The following is a 25,974-nucleotide window of genomic DNA, read 5'->3' on the forward strand; positions in this document are numbered from 1 at the left end:
ATCTGCAGCTGCTGTCCAAGCCCAGTAGGACTTTATTTAAAACATGTCCCAGTTCTCATCCCACTGGGGTTCTCTGCCTGGAAAAGGGGTTTCAACGAGGGAGATTTCCAGCTGAAGGGCTGGGAAGGAGAGATTTGGACACAAATCCAGGGCATGGCCAGGGTCACCCCACAGGGAGCCTGGGAACCCTTGAGGCAGCAGCTCCAGCCCTGGCAGCTCCCCCTCTGCTGCCCACCAGGAATCCCTCCCCGGGAGCAGCCCTGCTCTGCCCAGGGCCAGGGGAACAATGATCCCTCAGTGGGCTCCAGTTCCAGCTGCACAGATTTCCTCGTGCTTGTCCCAGGGGCGTTCTCTTCCTGCAGCAGCGGCTCCAGGGGCAGGAGGGGAAAGGAGGGAGCAGGGTGATCCCAGCCCTCCGGAGCCACCGGGAACGGAGCCAAGTCTGGGGTTGCCGCCCTGAGTGAGGGTTTGAGGTGCAGGAGGGGTCGCAGGAGCCATTTCTCACTCGAGAACCTGCCCTTCGTTTTTAAGGGCCCTTGGGATTTGGGCTTCTCAGCCTGCCCAGGAGTCAAAGGGATTTGACTGTAAGGAATTTTTGCAACTGGATCTGGTCACTCCAGTCCCTGAGTGCTCCAAGACCACTGGACACCAGTGGCCTTTTTCTTTGGGTGCTGGGAACAATGGGAATATTTATTTCCTTCTCTGCCCTCCCTTTTCCTCCTGTTATCCATGCCCACATCAATGCCTTCCAATCCTTTCTGAGAGCCAGGAATCAGCCACACAGCCCCAGGATCAATGGGAGCCTGTGGATGTGGCAGAGCATCATCCCAGGGTGAGGGAGGGCCAGAGGGAGATGGAAAACCCAGAGCTGGGGTTGGGAATGAAGAAATTGGGTGCCTTGAGCCAAGCCTGGCTTCCACGGAGGGGAAGGGACTGAGGAGAAGGTGGGAATGCTGGGAATGCTGGAGGAGAGAGGTTTTCTCAAGAAGCAGCTTCATTCCCGTTAATCACAGCCGCCTGGAATGGGTGGGGTTGGAAGGGACCTCTGGAGATCATCCACGCCAACCCTATAAAGATCTGGGATGTTTTGTCTGATTTGGGATGTTTTATCTGAAGGATGAGCAGGGCAGAATCCCATAGGGGTCATCCCAGGGGATGCACATGGGGAGTTTGAAAAGCCCAAATCCCTGGGCAGTCGTTGTCCCTCTTTTCCAAGGGCATCGTAGCAGGAGGCGAGGCCACGCAGGCTGGAATTCCAGGAGGAGCTGCCTCCATCCCCAGGGCTCCAGCTGCAACCCTTTGGCCTGGCTGGGCTGGGAGCAGAGCACTCCCTCCATTCCAGCAGCATTCCAGCATTCCCGAGCCTCTGGCACAGCCCGGCCCCGCGCGTGGATCCCGCTCTGCTCCTGCCCACTGACATGGGAACGCTCCCAGGAGCTGCAGCCAGACGCACTTAAAATAACCCAGGATCAGCGTGGGCCAGGAACCATCTTAGAGCAGCAGAGCCGAGCTCAGCCCGGGGCTCTCCTGCTGGGCCCTGACTCCCTCCTCAGGAGGAAAACGGCTCCGGTCTCGCACGGATCTGGGAGCGAGCAGGAGCCGCCCCAAGGGACTGAGTGCGGCCCCTTCCCAGAGCAAAGCAGCACCCAGGGGCAAAACCCTCCCAGCACAGCCACAGCACCTGGGAGCAGAGCCAGAGGGACTCCAGGGGCAAATCCCGGGGTAATGACATCCCACAGGTGACGTGGGAAGAACAGGCAGAGCCACCACTGCAGGTCATGGAATGGCTTGGGTTGGAAGGGACCTTAAAGCCCATCCAGTGCCACCCCTGCAGGGACACCTTCCACTGTCCCAGGCTGCTCCAAGCCCCAATGTCCAGCCTGGCCTGGGACACTGCCAGGGATGGGAAATCCACAGCTTCTCTGGGAAATCGGTGCCCACCTCCCAGGGAAGACAAACCCACCCACCGGGTGGGTGTGGGGGCTCTTCAGTCCCTGCAGGTGAGCCCGAGGCGCTGTGACCCCAAAAGGAGCTCAGTGCCCAGCACTGCTCCCATGGGATCCTGCCTGGCTGTTCCCTGTGCCAGCAGCTTCCCTGCTGCAGATCCAACTCCTTCCCAAGCTCAGGGAATGGCAATCCTGCCAGCCCAGCTCCATGTGCCGTGATAACAACCCAAAATCTGCTTTATCAAAGAGACAGAGCTCAAACTCACCCTCGCAGGGAGTCCTGGCCCCTTCTCCTCACTCTGTTTGGGGGTCTCTCCTCGTAGGCTGCAAATCTGTCTGTCTGCAAGTCCCCCTCATACTGTCCTCGGGCTGGTGCCACCACCAGCACGGCCGTGCAGCCCAGCAGGAGCCTGGCCAGCCACAAATCCCCCATGGTGGCCCCAATTCCGAGAGTCCCCCGAGAGCTTTGTCCAGCTGCAGGGTCCCTGCTGCCCTTGGAGGAGGATGGATTCTGGCAGCAGCCCCTGGGTGCCAAGGAGCCGTCCTGGAGTTCCCTTTCTGGAAGGAAAAGAGGGGGAAAGAGACATTTTTAAGGACTTTCCCATTTTTGAAGTCACTGCTCACCCCAGGCAGCCCTTCCTGGAGCTGATCCAGGGGGCCAGACAATCCCACCCGGTGTTCCCACTGCCATTCCCCACCACTGCATTGCCAGATCTTTCTTTCCCAAGAGCTGGAAACCAAGAGATGTCCAAGAGTTGTGGTTCTGCCTCACATTTATTTTCCTGATGGTGAAACAAAGAGCCACCAAAGTCCTCCAGGCAAGAGGAGAACTTCAAGAAAGAGCAGATCCTGCTCATGGACCATCATCCCACAGCTCTGCTGCGCTCCGTGGGATTGCAGGAGTTCAGCTGCTGGAAAACAACCTCCCAGCTCATCCACGGCTGAGGGGACAACTGCCCTGGGATGGGGACAGCCTCTGGCTCGGCACTGACCCCCTGGGGCACCGGGGACATCGGGGTGTCCTGGGGATGGCCCCTGGGACAGGGTGGGTGGTCCCGGGGGGCTGGGGAGCAGGCAGGGGGACAAGGCTGGGATCAGGGGGAAGGAGGTGAGAAATCCCAAGGGAAAGGCTCTAAAAAGGATCTCACCCCACAGTCTGCGCCCCCTCCTCCCATCCGCAGGGCCCCCAATCCCAAATCCCCCAGCTCTGCCTGTGCGGAGCCCATCCTTCCTCCTCCTCCCGGCCAGCAGCGGCTCGGGATGCAGCTCTCACCTCAAGACCCTCAAAATTTGGTGTTCCAGGAGTGAGGAATCCTCCTGGATGTGCCCCGGAGTGGGAGCAATCTGTGCTGCGAGAGGCCCCGGGTGGGGAAGGAGAGGCCCCCGAGCCACCCCTGACTGTCCCCCCTGCTCTCCCACTGCAGCTTTCCCGGGCCAGCCCAGCCTCGAGAATCAGCCCAGACAGGACAGAAAATGTGTCTGACCAAAAAAAACCAAAACCAAAACCCAAAAAAACCCAGGAAAAAACCCTAAAGATTATTAAAAAATAATTAAAAATAATTAGAAGTTCAGTTTCCCTCGCTGCTCCCAGTGTCCCAGCTGGGAATGTCTCAGCTCTTGAGGGCAGGAATTTTTCAGGCTCTAAGGTTTCAAATGCAGTGAATGAGGAGAGTGGGAAGGGGAAAGGCAGGGCTGGGAGACAAAGAAAGTGCCCTTCCTGCAGCCCCCAGAGCTCCGGCTCGGCTCCGCGGGCTCCGCTTATCTGCAGCCACACAAAAGGCAGAGTGTTCCCTGTCCCGCAGCTCCCGAGGAACGGGGCACATGGGGGGAAAAAAGTGGCAAAAAAAGAACAAAAAGTTTTGCACTCCAGCGATTTAAAGCGAAGGAATTCCAGCTGCATCCCCGTCCCCGCGGGGGGATGAAGAGCCTGACAAATGATCGATACACGGGACATTCCCGGAGTGCTCGCACAGGCATGGAAAAGTCATTTACACCCGCGAGCGAGTCACAGCTTCAATGGAATAAAAGCCTCCAAAAGTTCTTTGCAGCGCTGAGAAATTGCAGCAAACCCCACTTGTAAGAAAGACACTGAGAAAGCAATGAGAGAATCAACCCCCAAAAATCAGATTTTAAACCGGTTGGGAAGGAAGCAGGAAAACATTTCCAAGCCAAGCCTGTGGGTGTGCAAATTAAATCAATTAAAAAAAAAAATGTGCAAGACACAATCAAACAGAGAAAGGAATGGATAAAGAGAAAGAAATCAGCTCTGCAGCTCCGGGGTGAGGCGGAAAGTGGTTAAATACCTTTGTGTCCTGGAGCTGGTGATGTGCCCAGAGCTCCTTTGTTTAGTGGAGATCTGGGCAGAAAAGAAGGGACTAAAGCCCTCACTCCTGAGGAGAGGAGAAAAGGTACAGCCTCATCCGAATCAGGGGGAGGGCCCTGCGCCGAGAGGGGACCGCGAGCGGTGGGAGTAGCTCAGCCCAACATTCTTCAGCCAAAAGTTCTCGGCTCCGAGGAGGGGCTGGGGGAGAGGTTGGGTTTAGCCCGAGCCGCCGAACGCGGCCCCGATTGGCACCTCGGCATTCCCGGGGCTCTTCCTTGGGGACGGCTCTGCTCCCGAGTTTGGGCTGGAGGCGTCAGTGACAGCGGCTTCGCTTCAAAGGGCTCGGGGGGATAATTCGGGTTCAGCCCGGGGGTTAGGCTTCATTTCGGGGGCAAATGGTGGTGTGCTACAGCAGGGGGAAAAAATTAAGTAAAAAGCACTTTGCTGGCCGATTATTTTCCCGCTTGTAGTGTAACTCACGTGAAACAATGAAGGAAAGATGGATTTCTGAAGGAATAGGTGACCCAGCCCAGGATCTTCACACCCAAAAGTTACCTTGGCTCCAGAGGAGAAAAACCTTGGAAGTTAAGAAGCATTTTCTCAAAATAAATAAAAAAAAATAAAAGCATATTGGAGATACTCAGTCTTTGTTCCGAGGCAGAACTTTGGGAGTTTAATTCCCTCTTCGGCTCTGTGAAAAAACAAAACTATGAAACCCAACAAACCCCCAGTTTCCCTCTGCCTCCTGCTGTAGGACCCACGACTGACGGCTTTTCTTTAAATAACACAGAATAAAATGCACATAAATCCTCTCTCTGCTCCATGCCACTGCACACATACAGCTTTTCCCAGGGGTGGAAGCCCAGAATTCTCCCTGGAAAGCCCAAATCCAGCTGATTTCCAGGTCCAAGGGGGTCAGAGAAGCTCCTGCACCAGACAGGATCCAAAGGGAGAGCCAAGGATTCCCCGCGGTTATCCCACATCTGCTCCAGCCCCGTCCCCTCCTGACCCCAGCACGGGAGGGTCCAGCTGCAGCCATCGGCTCAATTCCCAGCGGAGCCGGAATTCCAGGAGAGCCTGAGCCCTTCTCCTGCTGCTCCCTCTGAAACCCTCGGCGCTCCTTTGTTCCCGTCCCTGTTCCCAGTCAGCCCCCGCCAGCTCTGGAGGGGTCAGGAGAGGCTCGGCCTAATTAACAGCGGCCTAATTAACACCGGCCTTGTGGGATGCCAGGGAAAAGGCAGAGCTGGGAATGGAGCTGGGCAGGGAATGCAGCTCTAGCAACACTTCTGAGCTCTGCCAGGAGACAATTCCCATTTCTGTTCCCATTCCCGTCCCCTTTCCCGTTCCCATTCCCATTCCCTTTCCCGTTCCCATTCCCGTCCCCTTTCCCGTTCCCATCCCCATTCCCGTTCCCATTCCCGTTCCCATCCCCGTTCATGTTCCCATCCCCATTCCCATTCCCCTTCCCATTCCCCTTCCCATTCCCGTTCCCATTCCTGTTCCCATTCCCGTTCCTATTCCCATTCCCGTTCCCATTCCCGTTCCCATTCCCGTTCCCCTTCCTGTTCCCATTCCTGTTCCCATTCCCATTCCCCTTCCTGTTCCCATTCCCGTTCCTATTCCTGTTCCCATTCCCATTCCCGTTCCCATTCCCATTCCCCGAGCCTGATCCTGCCCCCATTCCAGCTTGAATCAGCCTGGGCTTTACCTGCCTGGGAAGGGCAGGACTGGGACATCACATGGGAAAAAATAGCCAGGAAAAACCAAAAAATGACATTTTCCTGCCTCTCGAGGAGGAGAGAGGCCTTAAACGCAGCTTAGGCTCAGCTCAAGGAGCTGGCACCAAGAGGAACTGCCTGGGAAGGGTTTCATTCTTAATGTGTGAGGCACAGTGGAAAAGCGCTTGTGATTAATTATTAGTATTATTAATTATGTGCTGGGAGTAGAACCTTCGGAGTAATTGAGTTTTTTGGTGCCCTGGGCCGAATGAGAAATGAAGAGAAAGGAGGAGTCATTTAGGGGTGATTTGATTTTGGGGTGATTTGATGAACATTTTAGCTTGACCTGAACATAGAATTTGATTTTAAATAATACAGATTTGGTTTTAAAGCGCTTTTAAATTAATTTTCAATTATTGTATTTATTCAAGCTCCTCAAATGTTGTTTGGAAAGGGAAAAAGTACAGCCCATAACTGTACCATTCATTAATGGAATCAAATATTTGCAGATGATTCATTATCTGTTCAAGCTATTTAACAAACCCAGAATGGATTTATGAGTTTTTCCCAGTCTGGATTCAGGAATTTTTGCCATTTCTCCTGTGCAAGCAGGTGGAACTGTGGACACTAAATAATGCAAATGAGGGCAGAGAAAAAAATCCAATGTCTTCATTTTGGGGAGCTCCAGGTAGCACACGGACTGTCTGGGATAATCCTGTGGGAAAACAGGATGAGATCCTCATTAATTAATGTCATTGGAACCATGGAAATGCCCAGAGGAGGGGTTTAAAGCTGCTTAAAAGTTGTCAAATTCAACTTTTACAGTTTAATGCTCAGAAAGCTCATGGCTCTTTCTCTGGGAGGAAATGATACCAGGAATTGGGAAACCAGGAACTGGGATACCAGGAATTGGGATATCAGGAATTGGGATTGTCCAGCCTGGAGAAGAGAAGCTCTGGGCTGACCCAGTTGTGGATTTTCAATGCCTGAAGGAGCCACAAGAAACGTGGAGAGGGACATTGGACAAGGGATGGAGGGACAGGACACAGGGAATGGATTCACATGGACAGAGAGGGGGGTTAGGTGGGATACTGGGAAGGAATTCCTCCCTGGGACGGTGGGGAGGCCCTGGAATGGATTTCCCAGAGCAGCTGTGGCTGCCCCCGGATCCCTGGAAGCATCCGAGGCCAGGCTGGGGCAGCCTGGGACAGTGGAAGGTGTCCCTGCCATAGAATGAGATGAGATTTAAGTTCCCTTCCAACCCAAACCATCCCGGGGTTCTTTGATCTTCCAAGTCTGACAAGAGCTGGGAATTTGGGTGTCAGCCCTGATTCTTTCACCTCTTTCCTACATTTCTGTATCAAAGTGGAGCTGGTTCAGCCCCATCAGGGCCTGTCAGGAACCCCCAGCAAAGCTGACTGAAAGCCCCTTGAACTTTTCCATTCCTGCCTTTATTAAAAAGTGCTATCTTAAAACTGCTAAAATTAGTCCGTGCTGCTTCTCCCAGGATGACACAACTGCTGTCAGGGCAGCAACAGCTCTGAACCGTGATGTCATCTCAAAAAAAATCAGCAAAAAGAAGCCAGCTCAGGCTCTTGTGCTGCAATCCTTGCAGAGAGCCGAGGTCAGGGAATGTGGGACTGATGCTGCTGCTCCCAGCTCCCAGCACGGCTCTGTCCTGGCCAGCCCACGCGGCTCACTCTGCTCGGGAAGCAGGGAACAGAGGGATTTAATCCGTGGGAATGGGGTAAAAAGGGGCCGAGGGGGGCACGGGGACGAGGACATGGCTGCTGGACCTGCACTGCCCAGGATTTCCAGAACCTTCCCATCGAATTTCAGAAGGAATTGGAGATCAAAAGTGGCAGCGAGCAGCACCACATGAGGCACTGAGAGACACTCAGGAACCAACCCAGACAGAGCTTTCCTCGGGGAAATTCTTCCACAGCATTAACTCCTTCCCTTGCTCCCAGTCCCACACACAACCAGCAGTGTTTTAGCCCCAAATCGGGCTGGTTTCTCCTCCTCCCTGCCATTAAATAAATAACCAGCCTGGAGCACCCTCCTGCCTCACCTTTGGCTCAGTCCAGTGACCTTTGTTCGCCAAGAACACATTAAAAAGGTCCTGTGTGAACAGGAGGGCTCCTGAGAACTTTCCAAGCCAGAGAATTCAGTGGATGAGCCCAGGGAACAGGTGATCCCAGGGATGTGAATTATCCCATCTCCTGACAACAGGGAATAGCAGGCAGTGGCTGTCACCTCCTGGGATGATCCACATAAACCTGCTCCTGCACCTTGTCCAGATGCCCTTAAAATTTACAAAAACAGAACTCCAACCCCAAAAACATCCCAAGGGATTCCCTGTGGCAGCCACAGCTTCTCTGGGAATCTATCCCAGGGCCTCACCGCCCTCCCAGGGAGGAATTCCTGGCTCTGCATTCATTGTGGATTCATTTGGATGAGTCTGTGCCCATCCCAAGACTCTGGGTTTAGACAGGACCAGGTCAGACCCACACCAAGACCTCAGGGAGCTCTGAGTGACCTCAGAGCCGGGGCAAAGAGCCAACAGAATTCCCTAAATGCTCGCTGCCTCCTGCAATTCCCAGGGCTGGAGAAACTCCCTAATTTCACACTCACGTGGCAGGAATTATGCTCCAGGGATGTGGGATTGGGATCGAGGTGCCACCAGCCAGGGCTGATCCCAGGTCCCCGCTGAGGACACGCCAGGGCTCCCGGCCGTGTGTAACATTTCCAGCCTCCGAGCTTGTGACCACGGTTGCAACATTCCTTTTGTTTTCTAGGAATTCGACTCCACCAAGGAGGGAAACCACAGGGAAATTGTTTCAGTGTGTGCTCTGGATTTGGGAGAGGAGGGATGGGGCCGGGCGATGATGTATCACACACGGCTCCACAGCCAAGAGCTTTAAAAAAACACCCTTTGCTTTAAACCCAGGGAAAGGGACTTTTTCCCTCTTTGGCTTGGCAGGGGCCGAGCCCAGGCAAGGGGAGATCAAAGCCAGGCGAGGCTGCTGTGAAAAATCAAGCCCTGGACATTTATTAAGATTTTATTCATAAAAAGCCCTGCTCTGAGTGCAGTGGGATTTCGCTGTGGAACTTTTGACACGGGAGCTGCCTGATTTAGAAGGAAAATTGCCTCTTTCTCCTGCCAGGAGTAAGGCGATCCCTCCATTTCCTGTGAAATTCCAAGCAGGGATACAAACACCTTTCTTGTTGCCCTCAGGTGGGCTGGAGGCACATCCAGCCCTTGTTCCTGGGGTGTGGAGTGTCCCTGCCATGGAGTGGTCACCCCAGGCAGATGTGACTCTCCCCACCACATCTGTCTGCTCCAGCCCCACCTCACTCCCTTTGCCCTCGGTTGGATTCCGAGTTTCCCGTTTTCCAACCTTTTTTTGTTGCTCTTTTCTCCCCTTTGTGCAATCTGCAGCACAGAAGTTTAACTTGGCAGCGGGGCTGGAACAGATGGAGAGCCCTGGCCCAGCTCCCCAGATCCCAGGAACTCCTGCTCAGTGCCGTGGGCAGGATTTCCAGCCACTCGCTGCCTGGATCTGCCAAGGCAGAGCCGAAAAAACCCATTTTCTATAGAGAAGCTGGAATTTGCTTTAGTGACCACAAGTGACCACATGAGCACCCTTTCCCCTGTGAAAGGTGAGAATTCCACATGAGCTGATTTCAAGGGAAAAACAAGAGGGTAACTTTAGGGAAAGCTGGAATATTGACATCCCTTCCTACAGCTCAGTTTGCAGAATGCACACTGGATTCTCCTGAAGGTGAGGATGGGGCAGAGCTCTGCACTTGCCTTCCAAACACATCCAAGCCATGAGCAGGCACAGGTTGGGGGCATTCCTCCTGGAAAACATCCTTCACAAATGAGGAAAAACCAGGTCCATGCCCAGGAACGTTGTGCCCAATCCGAGCCCAGAGCATCAGCCGGCACAAGGAGGGAGCAAAGAAATGAATCCACAGGGATTGGGGAGGTTCAGGAGGGAAGCAGAGGGCAAGGATGACACTCCACGGTTACTCACGAGGCCTCTCCCCATCGCCCTCAGCTGAGCAGGGCTCTGTGGTGAAGTAAAAATGTGAAAAGAAAGGAAAAATACTGGAGCAAACCTTGTTTGGTGTGTGAAGAGCCCTTCCTTCGAAAAGCAGGAGTGTTCATGGCTCAGGAATTCAGGCAGGAAGAGGAACATGGAAAGAGAGAGAGACAAGAGGTGCTGGATCCTCCACGTGAGAAGCTGATGGGATTTCAGCAGGACAGGAGAACAGCTGTGAGCAAAGGCTGAGGAGCTGCTGACGGGGGGAGGAACATTCTGTGATTCCAAGGTGCACCAGCCAGGCCAAGCATCGCCGACTGCTCGGGGTGGATGGATCCTTTTTAATTCTTCTCCAAGTGTTCATTTGATCCTGCTCCAAGGAGATCCAGAGGGTTTGATTTGCTCTTTGTGCAGAATCAGCTGGTAAATGCAAACTCTCTCAGCTCTCCTCCTGCCTGGGCATCCCTGCCTTCCCTCGCTGTCCTGGGATTCTCCCCCTCGGAAGGGGCTGCACAAGGAGCGTCTGGAGCTCGGGAGCTGCCAGACCACCCAGGCAAGGCTGGAGCTGCCCCAGCTCAGCCTGTGTGGAGCAGCTTGGCCATGGCACAGCTGCAGTCCAGGGCCACAAAAACACTGGATTTTGCTCCCCAGCAGCAAATCCAGCCCCGTGGCCTCCCTGGGACATCCCAAATCTGGAGCAGAGCCTGACTCTGCCCCCCAAAGGAAGAGGGGAACAAACTTAATCCAAGTTACCCCAAGGACAGTTGTCCTGCCATGCAAACATCCCCTCATGGATGGTACCCAGATCCTAAACTCCCTCCCTGCCCCAGGTGGGCCATGGCCTCACTTATCCCGAGCAGGCCCCGGAGGACTGGAGGACTCGTGTTCCAAACCTGGCTTCCAGAGGTTTATCAGTTATCCCAGCCCCTGAGGGTCTGGCTGGGTACTGGTCCGACTGGTCTAGGAAGAGTTCAAAACCTTCAGGACACATTTGAAAGGAATTTCTGGAAAACACAGCAAGACCAAAAGGGATGGGAAGAAATTTGTGTGCAGCAATCGCTGGGATCTGGTGGCCACTTACTGCACCAGGACGGAGGGGTGTGGTTTGATCCTCAAGGTCCCTTCCAACCCAATCATTCTGGGAGTCTGGGATTCCATGATTCCTGGCATTCCATGAGATCAGTGCAGGAAGCACACACAGCAGAGCCTTTGTGTCTGAGCTGTCTGGCAAAGACCCTTCCACGTCCCCTGGGAGTTGCATCATTATTTTGTTGTCTTGCAAACATTATTCATATTCCAAGGTCTGGGGAAAGGAGATTTTCCTTTGGAATCCTTTGGCTCGCTCAGGGCTCTGCCTGTCAGGGTCGTGTGCGAGTCACCGTCCCCTCGTTGGGGGTCAGCCCCTCACTGATGTCACCCTTGGCCAGGACACCCCCAGTGTCTCCAGTCCATCCTGCAGGGTCCCTTTCCCAGCTCGGGGTAATGAGGGAACAAACCCAGAGCCAGCAGAAAATCTGTTTCCTTTGAATCTTCACAGATTGGAGGGAACAACTCAGCTCTGCCTTCCCTGGGAGGTGCAAACCCCTCTTTCTCCTGCTCCCTCTGCCCGCTGCCAGCTGGGTCCCAGCAGCAGGAGCACATTTCCCTCGGTGCCAGCAGCTCCAGGAGTCATTCCCTTGGAAAGGCCGCTCCTGGCTGGCGGTGGACACGGAGCAGGAGGTGGGTTTGGCCTCGCAGGGCTGGTGCAGCTGCGGGGGGAGCGGGAATTCTGCCAGGAAAGGTGCTGGTGTTCATTGGCTCCGCTCCTACGAATCCTTATTTTTGGGACGTGTTCAAGGCGTTCACCAAGAGGAGGAATTAAAAGGCTGAAGGAACAGAATGACCATCAAATCCCACATCCTGACTATCCCACGTCTGGCTGCATGGCCTGTGTCCTTCCTAAACTGTCCTGGAGGGGCAGGACACAGGGAATGGCTTCCCATGGACAGAGGGCAGGGATAGGTGGGAGATTAGGAAGGAATTTTTCCCTGTGAGGGTGGGGAGGCCCTGGAATGAAATTCCCAAAGAAGCTGTGGCTGTCCCATCCCTGGAAATGTCCAAGGCCAGGTTGGATGGGGCTTGAAGCAACACAGCAAAAAATGTCCAAGTACTGCTGGGAACATTTGCAGACCCCAAACTGGAGGGGTTTTCCACAGGGATAAGGACAGGGCCATCAAAGGGAATGAGCTGAGGCCCAGAAGCTGTAAAACAGCTCCAAAAGGGATCAAAGGCCAGCAGAAAGTCCCTGGTCCCAGGGCTGGCAAAGCTCAGGGAGCCACTTTATCAAAACTAAAGGAAGTCTGAGGGATAACTTGATTGCCAGGCATGGTTATCACTGGAGAAGGGGAATGTGGGATAGAAAAAACCTTTTATCATTGGGGAAAAAACCCATCATCAGCTGGATGCCACATCCAGAGGATTCCAGATGAGAAATAAGGAGGGAAGTTTTAACAGCACCTGGTCTATGGAAGGTCTCCCTGCCCATGGAATGGGAGCAGCTTTGAGGGCACTTCCAACCTAAACCAGCCTGGGACCTGCAACCAGATGCCCAGGAAATCATGGATTGCCAGTCCTTGGTGCCCCAGGCAAGCCTGGATGTCCTGCAGGAGGAGAGGCACTGGTTGGAGGGAGGGAATGGGCTCAGGACCAGGAAAAATGGGTGAAATTCCGTAATCTCTGGGATCTCTGAGGTCACTCTCCATGATGTAATGTCCCTTCTCTGAAGCTCTGTCACCGTGCAGATGTCACCACACCTGCTCACTGTACAGGGATGATTCCCAGTCCTTCCCAGTCTTCCCTGGGGCTGTTCACCCACGTGGAAACAACAACCACAGCATTGCCAATTCCAGCTAAAAATATCCCATTACCCAAGATTTCCCCTGAGATTCCTCCTCTGAGCCTCCTTCCTGGGGCATTCCTGCTCAAATCTGAACTTCCAACTTCACCACCCAGTTGCCCACGGACGCTGCGGCCACTCCTTGTGCCCAAATGTCTCCAGCCAGGCCGAGGGCTCCTGGCAAATCCCAGACCTGGCCCTTCTCCTTGCCTGGGCTCCTGAAGTCTCCAGGGAGCTGCTCTCTTTTCTAGGATCAATCTCCTCATTTAAGGAACCCCTGGTGGGTGCTGGAGACCCCAGGAGGGAAGGGGGGGTGTTTAAGCCACACATGGCCCAGGGCCTCTCCGAGCCTCCCTGGGTGAGGCAGGATCGCTCCAGGCCCACAGGAATATCCAGGGAATATCCTCAATCCAGCACTTCAATACACACTTTCTACAACGAGCCACATGGGACAACTTTCTCCTCTTTTTCCCTCTGGAATTTTCCTTTTTCCTTTCTCCTTGTTCCTTGCCTTTCCCTCTTCCCAGTCTCCGGTGTTTCCACGGCCATTCCCGCAGGATTTGTGCCTCTCCCAGTGTGTGCAGGTTTCCTGGTGCTGCTCACAGGAGACATGAGTTCATCCAGGCTCCCTCCTCCTAATCATTCCCAGGCATGGAAAAAACCCCCTCACACCCCCGAGGAGAACATAAACATGGACGGGATGTGCACAGCTTATGGAGACGGGACTATGGGAAACACATGGTTCCAGTTTAATAAAACTCTTACATTTCCAGGGCTTTTTTTTTTTGCCTTTTTTTCCCCATTTTATGGCTTGTTACAGAGCTGTGAATAGCAGGGCTTGTTTTGTTGTTCTTGTTGTGTTTTATGAAGACAATGCCTTGTCCAGAGCTCCAGACATCAGATTTTTGGGGGGGAAGATAAAGCTTCCGGCAAAAGCTCTTGGCTCCTGCCCAGGTCTCCCTTAACTCCTTCTGGGAATGCTCAGGGTCTGACAGCCGGGGATGGGCCACATTGGGGGGGTCAAGAAGCCCCAGATGCTCGGAAATATTTGATCTAATCCTGCTCCTTAACCGATTTCAGCCTCTCAGTTGGATTCTTCTGTGTTCTCTTTGTGTTTTTCCAGAGGGATTTGGGGTGCAGGGAAGGAGTTTGCCTGGCTGGGACAGAGGAAGGGGATGTGGGGCATAAAGGCACATTTGGATCATAAACCACAGGATCCCAGGACAGTTTGGGTGGGAAGGACCTTAAGGATTATCCAGTCCCACCCTAGAGATTCCTGAGCATCCCTCTTCCCACTCCTTGTTCACAGCCAGGCTCCTGCCCTGTGCTGGATTCCAGCTGCTTGGTGAAACGATTGAGCACGGGCAGGAAGGAAGGAGGAAAATCCAAGCAAGATCTGATCCCAAGGCTTTGGGACTGGCAGGGGTTTGGAGGGGATCACAAGTTCCTCCTTCTCAGCAAAGGCTGGATCCACTTTTCCAACCATTCATTCGTGTGTGTGCATTCCCCGGGGAAAGGACCCAAATCAGGCACAAAGTCAATGGAACCTGGGCTAACACAGGGGCAATATGCAAGCTCCTGGAAAATCCTTGGAGATTTCTGCTCACGGCCATTCCATGGAGGCAACTTCTGCAAGACCTTTGGCTCCCACCAGGCTCTTTTTTCTGCTCCTGCTTTATTCCTGCTACAGGGAGTGGGGAAGTGACGCTGCTCATGTTTTCCCCATCACGACAAAGAAGAGCCCTGGAACAAACCCCAAATGCTCAGCACTGCCTGAGAAAAGGGAGAGAAATCCCACAAGGAACACTCCTAAGGCTGCAGGATCTGGAAAAGGACTCAGATCCCATCCCAGCTCTGCTGATTCCCTCAGGATTTTCCCATCCTGCAACACCTCCAGCTCTCTGGGATGTACAGCCCTGTGCTCCTTGTCCACCCCAGCCCCTGGCTCTCCCCCTTCCCTCTCCCTCCTGTGCTGGACACTGCTGTGTTTATTTTGGTATTAACTCGAAAATCCCACCTTCTGCCAGCTGCAGGGAAAAGGTTTGGTGGGATGAGAGGGAAGGAGATAAAGGGAGGGAAACACTCAGGGGAAATGGGGGGCAGGGGGGCTCCAAGCCCCAAACACCACCCGGACACCGCGGCTGCTGCGCCACAGCAGCGTCTGAGAGACCACAGGCGAACTCCAGGGACATCGGGCTGCTCCCGCTCTCACCAAAACCAGGAGGCTCCTGCCCACTTCCTAGAACATTCCTGGAACTAAGGACTGCAGAGGTGCCGTTCTCCAAAGCCGTCACGTTCCATGTGCAGAGCTGCCCCGGCGCTGAGCTCAGGGCTCTGCTCCGCTCCCAGCCCAGGACGGATTCCAAGCCCTTGGCTGCTTCCCCACCTTTGGATCTGCCGGAGTCGGGCTCAGCTCTGCTCCCTCCGTGCTCACGACAAAACACAGGAAACCTCCTTTTCTTTCAACAGGCAACTGCGAGGCAAGAGGGACTTGGGGCACGGGATGGAGGGACAGGACACAGGGAATGGCTTCCCACTGCCAGAGGGCAGGGATGGATGGGATATCGGGAAGGAATATCCTGTGAGGGTGGTGAGGGGCTGGGATGGAATTCCCAGAGCAGCTGTGGCTGCCCCTGGATCCCTGACAGTGTCCGAGGCCAGGTTGGAGCACCCTGGGACAGTGGGAGGTGTCCCTGCCCATGGCAGGAGTGGGAATGGTCCTTCAGGATCCTTCCAACCCAACCCATTCCATGATATATTGGGAATGTGAAACATGACAAATATAAACCACAGCCTGACAAAGAGATTGTGAAAGGGTCACTGGGATGCTGGGAGAGGGAGCTGAGACAACCAAAGTGCTGCAGGGATCAGAGCAGCTCCAGAATTTCAGGTTCACCGGCAATAGAGCAACCAAAATCCAGTTGGGTTCAGTGACTGGCTTGGAAATCTCCCAGGAATCTCTGGTCTCGGCCAAGTTGTAAATAAAACAAACTATTCTGATGGTATTCAGCCTCTGTGTTCAGACAAAACTCAGCAGCCAGGGAGCCTGAACTTGCTGTTTTTGTAGAATTTTCTCACAGCCCAAGAACGCTGTGTTTCTGGTCAAAAGCTGATCCCAGTTTTTGGATTCTTTATTCTGATGCAAATTATCTATCCCAGCTACTGTGCTCAGGCTCAGTCTTTCCCTGAAGGAGAGGCTGGGATCAGGCTCCAAGGATGGTACTGAGGACACAAACACTGAAACCCCACCGAGGCACAGCAGGGAGATGGGGGGAGCTGGAGCCCAGGAGCTCTGGGTGAGTCCTGCCCACATCCCATGTGGGTGAACCTTTCCTGATCTCCATCCCAACCCTGACACAGCTCCAGCCGTTCCCTGCGTGCTGTGTCCCTGCTCCCAGAGGGAAGAGATCAGTGCCTTCCCCAGGAGGAAGGGGATTTATTAAACATCCCCAGCAGTCACCTTGTCTAGGGTCCATGCCACCCCTTCAGCTGCTGCCAGTGTCCCTCTCTGTCCCCAGACAGGACTCTGGGAATGCTCCCAATCCATCGCCTTTCCCGCCCCAGAGCACTGCCCTAAGTTGCTTTAATTAACCAGAGCTGTGTTTAATTCAGGAACAGCTCAGCACCCGCCAGGGCTGCCCCATCCAACCTCTGGGCTCCAGCTCCTCCTCCTCCTCACATTCCATGGGTCACTTCCCCCCTCGGGACCTGTCCCTGCCCGGAGACACCCGTCCCCCTCCAGGGACAGGGACAGGGGAGGTGACGTGTCCAGCCAGTCCAAAGAGAGTGGAAATGGTGCTCCCAAGAGGCTCGGAGGAGACACGCCTTGAGAATGTGTCTGAGCAAGGCTGAGGCTGGGGTAAATCAGGAGAAACTGGGATAAATTGTGCACCTTAGCAAAAGGCTGATGAAAGGAATTCTTGGCTCACACTCAAGGAGTTTATTCCACAGTTTGTTACTGGCACCATCAACATGTGGAGGGTGGAAAATGTGTCCAATATCTAAACCAACTCTCCATTGTTGTTACGTGGTTCTGCTTTGGAGGAACCCTTAAATCATCTCCAGTGAGAGATTGAATTCAGCTTCCCTCATACATGGAGAACTCTTCCGAGTGGGGTCCGGATCCTTCAGGAGGGAGAACTCACACTGGAGGAAGTTGTTTGGAAAAAACATAAGAGCTATAACAGTCGTGGAAATTCTGAAATGCAACCACCACCCACACATGCACAGATGGACACACACTGAGAACCTCCAATCCAGAGGAAAATCAAGATATTTTAGAAATAGCACTGACATTTAGAATCCCAGAATGGTTTAGGTTGGAAAGGCCTTAAAGATGATCCCATTCTACCCCCTACCAAGGGCAGGGGCACCTTCCACTGTCCCAGGCTGCTCCAAGCCCTGTCCAGCCTCAGACACTTCCAGGGATGGGGCAGCCACAGCTTCTCTGGGAAACTTCCCTCGGCATCTTCAGCAAAAACAGAATTGTGTTTGAACGTGGTAAAAAAGAAGACATAAAAAGGAGAGATGTGAAAACCCAAGAGTTACAGGTGGACAAAACTGATGAGACTGAAATCCACTGAGATCCTCCCACTGATGGGGAACAGATGCCACAGAGAAAGTGCAACAAGAGGGATGGAAAAGGATGTTTCCCGAGTGCCTCATTCCCTACAGCTCCAGAAAGAGTTAAATCCGTTCATGGACTCTTGGAATGGGTTCCACTATTCCCTTACAAAATGAGACCCAGCCTCATCCCATGTCCCAGTCATGTTTTCACCTCTAAACTGACTGAAAGATGCCATCAAAAACCACTCCAAAGTTATTTTCCAAGCTCTCAGCTCAGGGATGTTGAGTTTCTCTCCACTAATGATGGAAAGAAACTCCACAGAAATTCCTTACTGGCACCACTCCAAATTCAGCCAGATCTGAGCTTGGACATCGGAGACTGTAACCCCCAAAAAATCCCATCTCCAAGAGACTCTAAATTAAACAAATTTCAGGATGTCTCCTGCATGTCCCTGCTACAAGAGGAACATCTGTTTCCTATGGAGTGGGGAGATATCCTCTGATTTAATCAGTTTGGGGAGATTAGAAGGATAATGGGAGACATTTGCAAATTCCGAGTTTCCTAAAACTTCTCATTTTCATTTCAGGAAGCCTGGAGGGAAAGGGTTGAGTGTGTGCTGCAGTAAAAGTGGGCTGAATAAAGATCATTAGGGATCACAGGAAAGCAGGGATCATTTACATATCTCTTATCAGCTGGAAAACACTGCAAAATCCAGGTTTTTCTGACACCATCCTTAGCTTTGATCCAGAGCTCTGCACAAGGAGAGGTGAGCTCAGATGTCACTCCAAGCCTTGGGTGAGCTCCTGAGACACAGAGTGAAGCACCAAAGGTGGAGACTTGTCCCGGATTTGTGCAGCTTCCAGCAGGAATTTGGGCTCCATTTGGAATGATCTGCCCAGACTGGTGTTGTCAACTCTTTCTCTCCCTTTCCAAAGACTTCCACACAGATGAAGTGGCTCCTGAAGAGGTGTTAGCTCTGCTTACTCCGTGGGGGAACGTTCTGTGTCCTTCCCATCCATCTTCCCTACTTTTCTGCCTTTTCCTAAGCCAGTGAGGTAATTCTGCACGAGGAGAAGCCTGGGTGGAAACCTCCAGGATGTGGCACATTCCTGCTGCTGCTGGACACTGTTGGGACCTCCTGGAGCTGTCCATGCGGTGAAGAAGACACTGGATGTGCGCTCTAATTCCAGCCTAAATACCCAAACCAGATTAAACCAGACCCATGGCTCCATAAACCTCATGTGGAGAGGGCTGGGGAGTTCTCCTGGTGCCTCAAGCGAGGGGCTCCAGGTGGGACAAGCTCCCCTAAACACTCCAAAATGAACCAAATCCCAAAACATTCATCCCCACTGAGGCTGGGGCAAAGTCCCCTGCTGGATCAATGTGCTGGGTTCGATTCCAAAAGGAAAATATAGCCCTAAAGCCACCCAGCCCTTCTGCTCCTTTTGGGCCTGACCCAAATCTGCACCTCCCCTCCCCCTGCATTTCCCCCCGACACACCTTTCCTTCCACTGGAACATAACCCCAAATAAGATGTTGGCCTGACATGAAAGGAAAATGTATAAATATTTTTAAAAAGAGAAGAATTCCTGCCTCTCCACCAGTTTGCTCCAACTAATAGGTTTCAGATGTCTCACATACTTCATTCATTCAGCCCCATTCAGTCTCCTAGGAGCCCCCGCTGTATTTATTAAACACAGCAATTGTGGAATGTTCAGCACTTACAGAATCAAACACACCATTTTTTTCTTTTTTTCCCCCCAAAAAAGCGTAATTAGAAAGCTTAGAGTGACCTAAAACTGTCATCCTGGTTCCAATCCCAGTGCCCACTCCAGCATCCTGCAGCTGTCCCAAACCTTGTGCCATGGTTTAACCCTTCCTGGCTCCCCAAGAACACTTTTTTTGGGAGTTTTATCCTCAGCAGGATGATTTCCCTGCCGTGCTGGAGCTCCTGCTCTCTGTGTTGTTCCTGAACGTGTTCTTTTGGACACTTGGCTCTCACAGCCAACTTGTCTCCGCAGTCTCGGCAGCTCTTCCCACTCCTGGAGGCGCGAGTCAAGCCTGGAATCCTGCAGGATGCCAGTGCTAATTTCAGCAGCGCAGGGCTGGAGAACACGAGCTCTTTCCTAGAGGGACTCGAATGGAAGCAGACAGAAGAGCAGAGCCATTTTTCATTCCAGAGCTGGCAGAGAGAGCCAAGGAGGATGTCTGGGCTGGAGAGGCAGGACATGGACTTGGTTCCAGCACCAGTGACCTGCCAGAGCTGGGGGACGGCTCCGGAGGGTTTGCTGGAGTCTGGCACTTGCCCAGCCCTTTTTTTTGGGGAGAGATACATGAAAAGCAGAGCTGAGAGGGGACGTGAGGCCCTGAGCCTGGGCTGGGACCATCTGGCAGGAGCCAGCGGCGGAGGAATGGCCTTTGCTTGAGGCCACAACCAGTTCATGCAGCTGCTGAGTTCCGTCGGTCTGGAGTGCTCCAACAGGAGGTCATGGCCCCCAACCAGCCTTCCCTGGGCCAGCAGCTCCATCCCAGGAAGGGAGGCCAGCCCAGCCCTGCACACCCATCCCGGGCACAGCGACCTCTTCCCAAAGGTGTGCTGGTTCATTTTTCCCCCTTTTTCAGCTGCAGAGCCCCTGCCCCCATGGGAGACCCCTGGTTCACGGGAACGGTGCTGCTGTCACTGTTTCCACATTACTGCCCACTTCAAAGAGCCGGGAATGAGTCTTGTCCCAGACATGTTCCCAGGGGAGCCGTTGGTTTCCAGGCAGGATCCCTGGTTATTGGTCCCACTGCAGGAGGTTGTACGGGAAGGGATGAATCCCCGTGGCTGTAAAACACCAAATGTGCTGAGAGCCACTCCAGAGCCTCCCAGTGCCTCATTACAGCACTGTGTAATTAAAGTCCAGCTGTCACAGCCTCTGCCTGGGTACAAGGGCAGCTCCTTGCTCTGAGCACTTCCAGGGGTTCCCAGTTTTCCTATGCCTTCGCCATCTCATTGTACAGAAGGAAAAACACCTCTGGAAATCCTGGTTCCTGGAATTTGCAAGTGCTCTGGCCAGGGAATGGTCACATTCCCAAGGCTGCCAGAGCTCCAGGAGTGTTTGGACAACGCTGTCAGGCACAGGGTGGGATTGTTGGGGTGTCTGTGCAAGGCCAGGAGCCGGACTCTGATCCTTGTGGATCCCTCCCAACTGAGGACATTCCACGGTTCTACAGTTCTGTGATTAATCAGCAATCCAGGTTAATTGTCTGGTGGGGTCAGACCCTTCTAGGACCATTTCTACTTGTACAATGTCTCCACACCCCCAGGAACCCAGCTGAGACTGGGATATCCCAGGTAGTGCCAGGAATCCTGCTCTTCCAGCAGCATCCTGATCCCCATCAGATCCCATCTCCTCTCTTCAGGGCTTTGCCTACATGCAGGGAATTCCCAGGTGGAACCTGAGGCAACTCCTGCAGCTTTGTGTGAGTGCAGCCAACTCACATCAAACGCTTCCCAAGCTTTAGGAAACCCCAGGCGGCTTCAGGGATCTCAGAGTCTGGATTCAATGATCTGGGACAGGAACCCATGGAGCGGCCCAACCTTTCAGCTCCTCATTTCAGAGTTGCCCCATCTCCGATTGTTCCCAGATATTTCAGTGTCACTCGGCTGTGTGCTCATGGCACAACTCCAGATTTCTGGAGGGATGCCCAGGCCATGAGCACAAACCACTGCCCTGGTCCCAGCGTCTGACCATGTATTGGAAAAACCCCTAAGGAAGATTGCTGCCCATTCCTGAAACTCGGTGCCTCTGGGACAGCAGCCCTCCCCATTCCGCCCTGGGTTTCCAGCCTTTTTTGTGAGGTTGGCTGAGCATCTGCTGGTGATTAAGGGTTTTGTCATCTGGAAAGAGCTGACAATTACCTCCAATTATTCCAACTAGGTCAGGTTCTTCAGCACGAGTTTATGTGATGACTCTTGGCTGGAATTTAGGATTTCAAGCCCCACTGGAGGGCAGAATCCACCTCTCTGTCTCACCTTCAGGAAAAGATTCCTTCCGTAAATAACAGCTCCTTGTCCCACAGGACCTGACCTGTGTGTCCCCGACCTCCTGCTGTTTCAGGACAACATCCCAGGAACTGCACAACAGGTCTGGTTCTCCAGAACTGGAAAAGGGAGTGAAGGGAATTTCAGGATGCTCCAGGAATTTCAAGAAGGGTTTTCTCATCAAACTTCCCACGTCGAAACTCCCAACTTGCTTGAAAATGTCCTTTGGGGCCTCAGGTGCCACGTGAGAGTGTGGGGACTGAGGTCTAAACTCCGTGTGGGCTCTGCCCCTGCCAAGTTCTGTCCTTGTCACCCCGTCCGTGTCCAAGGAAAAGCAGGGATAAGCAGGTGGGAACCAGGGGAGCCATTTCCAGCTGTCACACGGGTGAGATGCTGATGATCCTGAAGAGTTTTTCCTTCATTTTGCCTTGGAAGCTCTCCCCAGACAGGCCACGGCCATTAATTGATCACGGGCTGGTCTGTGACTGCTCCCTCAGGGAACTGCGGCAGCCCCAGGGGAGTGCAGATGAAATTCCTGATGTCCTTCCTTCCCTCCAAAGCCAAGCCAGGGATGCAGAGCTGCAGGGCCAGCCCAGAACAGGTACCTCATGTCCAGTTGTCCAGCAGGTTTTTGGCAGTGCTTCCTCCAAAGATTCCCTTGAGGACAGGAGCGTGGCCCACAAACCCCAGCACAGAGCACACCCCCAGGAATGAGATGGTCCAAATGGGACAAACACAACTGGAAAATGTGCTGCACTGCAAGGCCAGGAGATTCCAATTCCTTCTCCCTAATTACATGTGATTGCTTCTTGGCAAGAGCTCAACCTGCCAGAGCAGTGAGGTTTCACAAACATTCACACAGGCATTAGATCATTGTTTGAAGGAGTTATTGGCAGCCCAAATCTGAAGTAAAAACAGAGTTTAAAGCAGACCATATTGACCAGGGTGAAGCTGGCTGCTTTCATGTCTCCTGCTTGTCTCTGGACACCCAGGACCCCTTCATTTCCTGTCACTCCCATCACCATGGCATTTCTGGAGCTGGATGTCACCATTTTGGGGGGTTCTGATTTTGGGGGGTTCTGTCCTTGCTGGGAACACAGGTTTATAGAATCAAGACTCCCAGGATGGTTTGGGTTGGAAGGACCTTAGAGCCCATCCAGTGCCACCCCTGCCATGGCAGGGACACCTCCCACTGTCCCAGGTGGCTCCAAGCCCCATCCAGCCTGGCCTTGGGCACTGCCAGGGATCCAGGGGCAGCCCCAGCTGTTCTGGGCACCCTGTGCCAGGGCCTCCCCACTCTCCCAGCCAGGAACTCCTTCCCAATATCCCATCCATCCCTGCCCTGTGTCCTGGCACTCCAAGCCCTTCTCCAAAGTCCCTCTCCAATATTTATTTCTCCAAAAATATTTACATCCAAAAAATCCCTTCCCACATCCAAACACTGTCACACATTGGGAATGAGGCCTTTTCCCTTTGTATTTCAGCAGAACCTTTCTGCTTTGCTCTCGTGAATTCATCCTTGTCTCTGCTGGGCCAGTCTGACATCATGGGATGAGCTCTGGAGAGCTCTGCCATCCTCTCCCAAAACCTTTGGGAAAGCAGGTGGTGGCTCAAGCCCACGGCAAAGGACAAATGGGAATTCCCATGGAATCCTGCTGCCAGTTCCTGGGAGAACAAATGCCTGCTGCAGAGGTGAGTCTGTCCTGCATCATGCTCAGGTGGGGCCGGGAGCCTCTGGCAGCTTGGATATGGACAGAAATACTCCAGGCTCTGCCAGCCGACCGGGCTGGAGATCCTCACGGAGCAGCTCCCACCCCAGAGCCCTGGAGGACACCCTGGCCTTCCACGTGTTCCTAAATTAGATCTCCTGAGGCCAGCACTGGCTTTTAAGAGGGAGCTGAGCTTGTTAGTGCCCAGCATTATCCACTAAATGGGAATCAGCAGTTTTATTGCACTTGGAGGGGCTGTAAAAGGCAAAGAGGGAAGGGGCAGCGTCAGGAAGCAGCAGAGCCCCTTGCCTGGCACAGGGGGGGCACTCGGGAGTGCTGTAATTGTGAAGTTCCCCAGTGCTGAAGTAGAACAAGCCCCAGACTAAACCCAGGAGCCTTGGGAAGGTGCAAGAAGATCCAGACAAGGTTTGTAGGGGCAGCTCCCCAGCAGGCCCCTTCTCCCGAGGCCAAAACCCCAGACTGGAAAGGGTCTAAGTGAGGATTGCCAAGCTCTCCACCCAAGGAAGTCAGGGTGTGCAGGCTCCTTTCTTCCCAAATCATGGCTTGAGTTACACACCCCTGTGCTGCCGGCACAGGAAGCCCAGGGAAGTTGCATTATAGGAGCAAAAAAGTTCCTGTGCTGTCAGAGATTCCCCTCCCAGCCTGCCCAGGGATCCTGGATACCTGCTGGAAAAGGCTCTCGTGACACTCTCCTCCAGGGTTTCCTTGGCTCAGAGGATTTGTGGTGTAGTTGTGTGTGTTCCCATGTTCCCATAGAGCTCCCATCTTGTCCTGGAAATACAAAGAAAAAATTAATAAAGAAATAAATTAATCAAAAGTGGTGTCTTTTGGTTACAGAGACAACTCCAGAATCTGAACATAAATGATGGAGAAACATCTGTGAAATCTGAGAGCTGCCAGCACCAATTAAACCTGCCCTGCCAAGGCCATTTTTGAATCAGAACCCAAAATCAAAAGGACAAAAACACAAACAACACAGGAACCATCCTGGAAAAGCTCTCAGGAATCTGCCATCATGTTTTAGAAGGAATGCAGAATTTCTGCTGCTTTAAACTGATTTTACAGTGCAAACCTGGTGTTGCAGCAGTGGCTTTAGGAAAATCTGAACCAACAAGAAGCTTAAAGACCTTTTTGAATATTAACCAGTTCCACTCCCTGGGAGGGTTTAGTGATTACTGTCACCCTAAAATATGGGAATTTTGCAGGAGATCTGACGTCCTTCCTAAGGTCAGACGTGATGAGATGGAGCCAGGAAGAAAAATAATTGGTCCTGGTTTAAAGTGTTAAGCAATTCTGCCTCCCTGAAATAAGCAGTAAAATTTATTGTTTTTTCTTGCTCACACAGCAAAATCCACAAACTGCCAAGATAATCAGGACAGCGAATTTGTCCCCTCATGTAAATCCATTTTTGCCTTGTAAAGCTACATTCCCAAGGCAGCAGCTGCTCCAAAAGGACCATCCCAGACCCCCCAGGCACCCCAGACACCCCAGAGGCTGTTTGGGTTACAGGATCACCCCAAGACAGCCCAGGTGTGTGGCCCAGCCAGTTTGGGATCATGGAATGGACACACCAGAGCCGACTGTCAGCATGAGGCCGAAGGCAGCTGCCACTTTCCCTGAGATTTTCCCTTTGCTGTGTGTTTGGAAGGTCACACAGCTGTAAGTCAGACACAGGAAGAGCTGAAAGCCTGCAGGGATCATTGCCTCCATCCCACATGTCCCATGGAAGGAAGCTCTCCTGTGAACTGACATCCCATTAACTCCTGCTGGTGGGAGCCTATTCCTGGGGCTGGAAATCCTTTGGAGCCTCCAACTGCTGGTTGCTCATCCCTCAGATTAACTCCGGTCCCATCCCTGACCTGGTGACTCGTATTTATTTTCTCATTTTATAAGAACCAGGCTCTTCCCTGCTCTCATTCTGGGTGGGAACGAACACTAGCCGGGTGTGAGGCTGCTCTGTCTCGGATACCCGAGATGGAAAACTGGGATCTTGTCCAACAGGCTGTCTGTCTTCCTGGGAAAAACCTCGGCTCCACACGCTCCCAATCGTGCCATCAGCTGGAGCGAGGTGGAACTTCACGGGATGGAACAAACCAGCCCTTTTCCAAAGCTACCTGTGAGGACAGAAAGCAGTTCCAGAGCCCGTAGTAAAGAGAATCTGGAGGGCACAAAGCCCGGCAAAGCTTGGGAAAGGCTCTGGTGCTTTCTGAAAGGTGGCAGATCTCAGCCTAGGTCCCCACCAAATCCCTTTTGAGAGATGGAATATGGGGAAGGAATTCCTCACTGTGAGTGTGGGGAGGCCCTGGTACAGGTTGTCCAGAGAAGCTGTGGCTGCCCCTGCATCCCACCAGGCTGAACGGGGCTTGGAGCAGCCTGGGTTATGGGATGTGTCCCTGCCCTTGGCAGGAGTGACCCGGGACGATCTTTACGGTCCCTTTCCCTCCCAATCCCGTCCGCACCTGCTCCCAGCTCCCGCCATCGCCTCAGCCCTGAGGGGCCGCGCCCCGGGGTCTCCCCTCCCCGCGCGCAGGGGCTGCGGGCGGCGGGACGCGCCGGGACCACCCGGGGGCGCCACCGCTCGGGGGCCGCGCTGCGCATGCGCACAGCGGCCGCCGCCGGAGCGCGGGAAGGCAGCGACGGACAGGTACCACCAGGCGGCGCTGCGGGGGGGGGGCGGCGTCTGTAACGGCCGCGGGGCTCCGGTGTGAGGCCTGTGACCCCCGGGGCTCCGGTGTGAGG

At 53.4% G+C, this 25,974-nt stretch overlaps 2 protein-coding genes and 1 long non-coding RNA gene across 5 annotated transcripts in view; 1 reads left to right on the plus strand and 2 right to left on the minus strand.

Moving 5' to 3' along the window:
• The window catches only part of FBN3 (fibrillin 3), a 67,056-nt gene extending 62,669 nt beyond the window's left edge, over positions 1-4,387 (minus strand). For 2 of the 3 annotated variants that reach the window (XM_042024398.1, XM_042024396.1), the window contains exons 1-2: positions 3,220-3,300; positions 2,213-2,504 (exon numbers count right to left, since the gene is read on the minus strand). In XM_042024398.1, coding sequence (XP_041880332.1) covers positions 2,213-2,379 — 167 coding nt within the window. In that variant the 5' untranslated portion in view covers positions 2,380-2,504; positions 3,220-3,300. Of the gene's footprint in view, positions 1-2,212; positions 2,505-3,219; positions 3,301-4,249 lie in introns of those variants that run through there. The other variant, XM_042024397.1, reaches the window with a different exon arrangement.
• A 2,002-nt stretch (positions 4,388-6,389) lies between these two features.
• On the minus strand, positions 6,390-25,779 carry LOC121662815. Its single transcript, XR_006015426.1, has 3 exons — positions 25,695-25,779; positions 23,899-24,006; positions 6,390-6,702 (listed from the first exon to the last, which is right to left on the minus strand). It is a non-coding gene; the product is annotated as an uncharacterized LOC121662815 (long non-coding RNA).
• A 75-nt stretch (positions 25,780-25,854) lies between these two features.
• SIRT6 (sirtuin 6) overlaps positions 25,855-25,974 on the plus strand; it is a 17,782-nt gene continuing 17,662 nt past the window's right edge. Inside the window, exon 1 of the mRNA XM_042024408.1 lies at positions 25,855-25,879. The gene's annotated coding sequence lies outside the window, so the exon portion shown is untranslated. The remainder of the gene's footprint in view (positions 25,880-25,974) is intronic.

The sequence above is a fragment of the Corvus kubaryi genome, unplaced genomic scaffold, assembly GCF_017639235.1.
Source record: "Corvus kubaryi isolate FWS band 111438036 unplaced genomic scaffold, C.kubaryi_AGA036_p1.0 37262, whole genome shotgun sequence".
NCBI classification, from domain to species: Eukaryota; Metazoa; Chordata; class Aves; order Passeriformes; family Corvidae; genus Corvus; species Corvus kubaryi.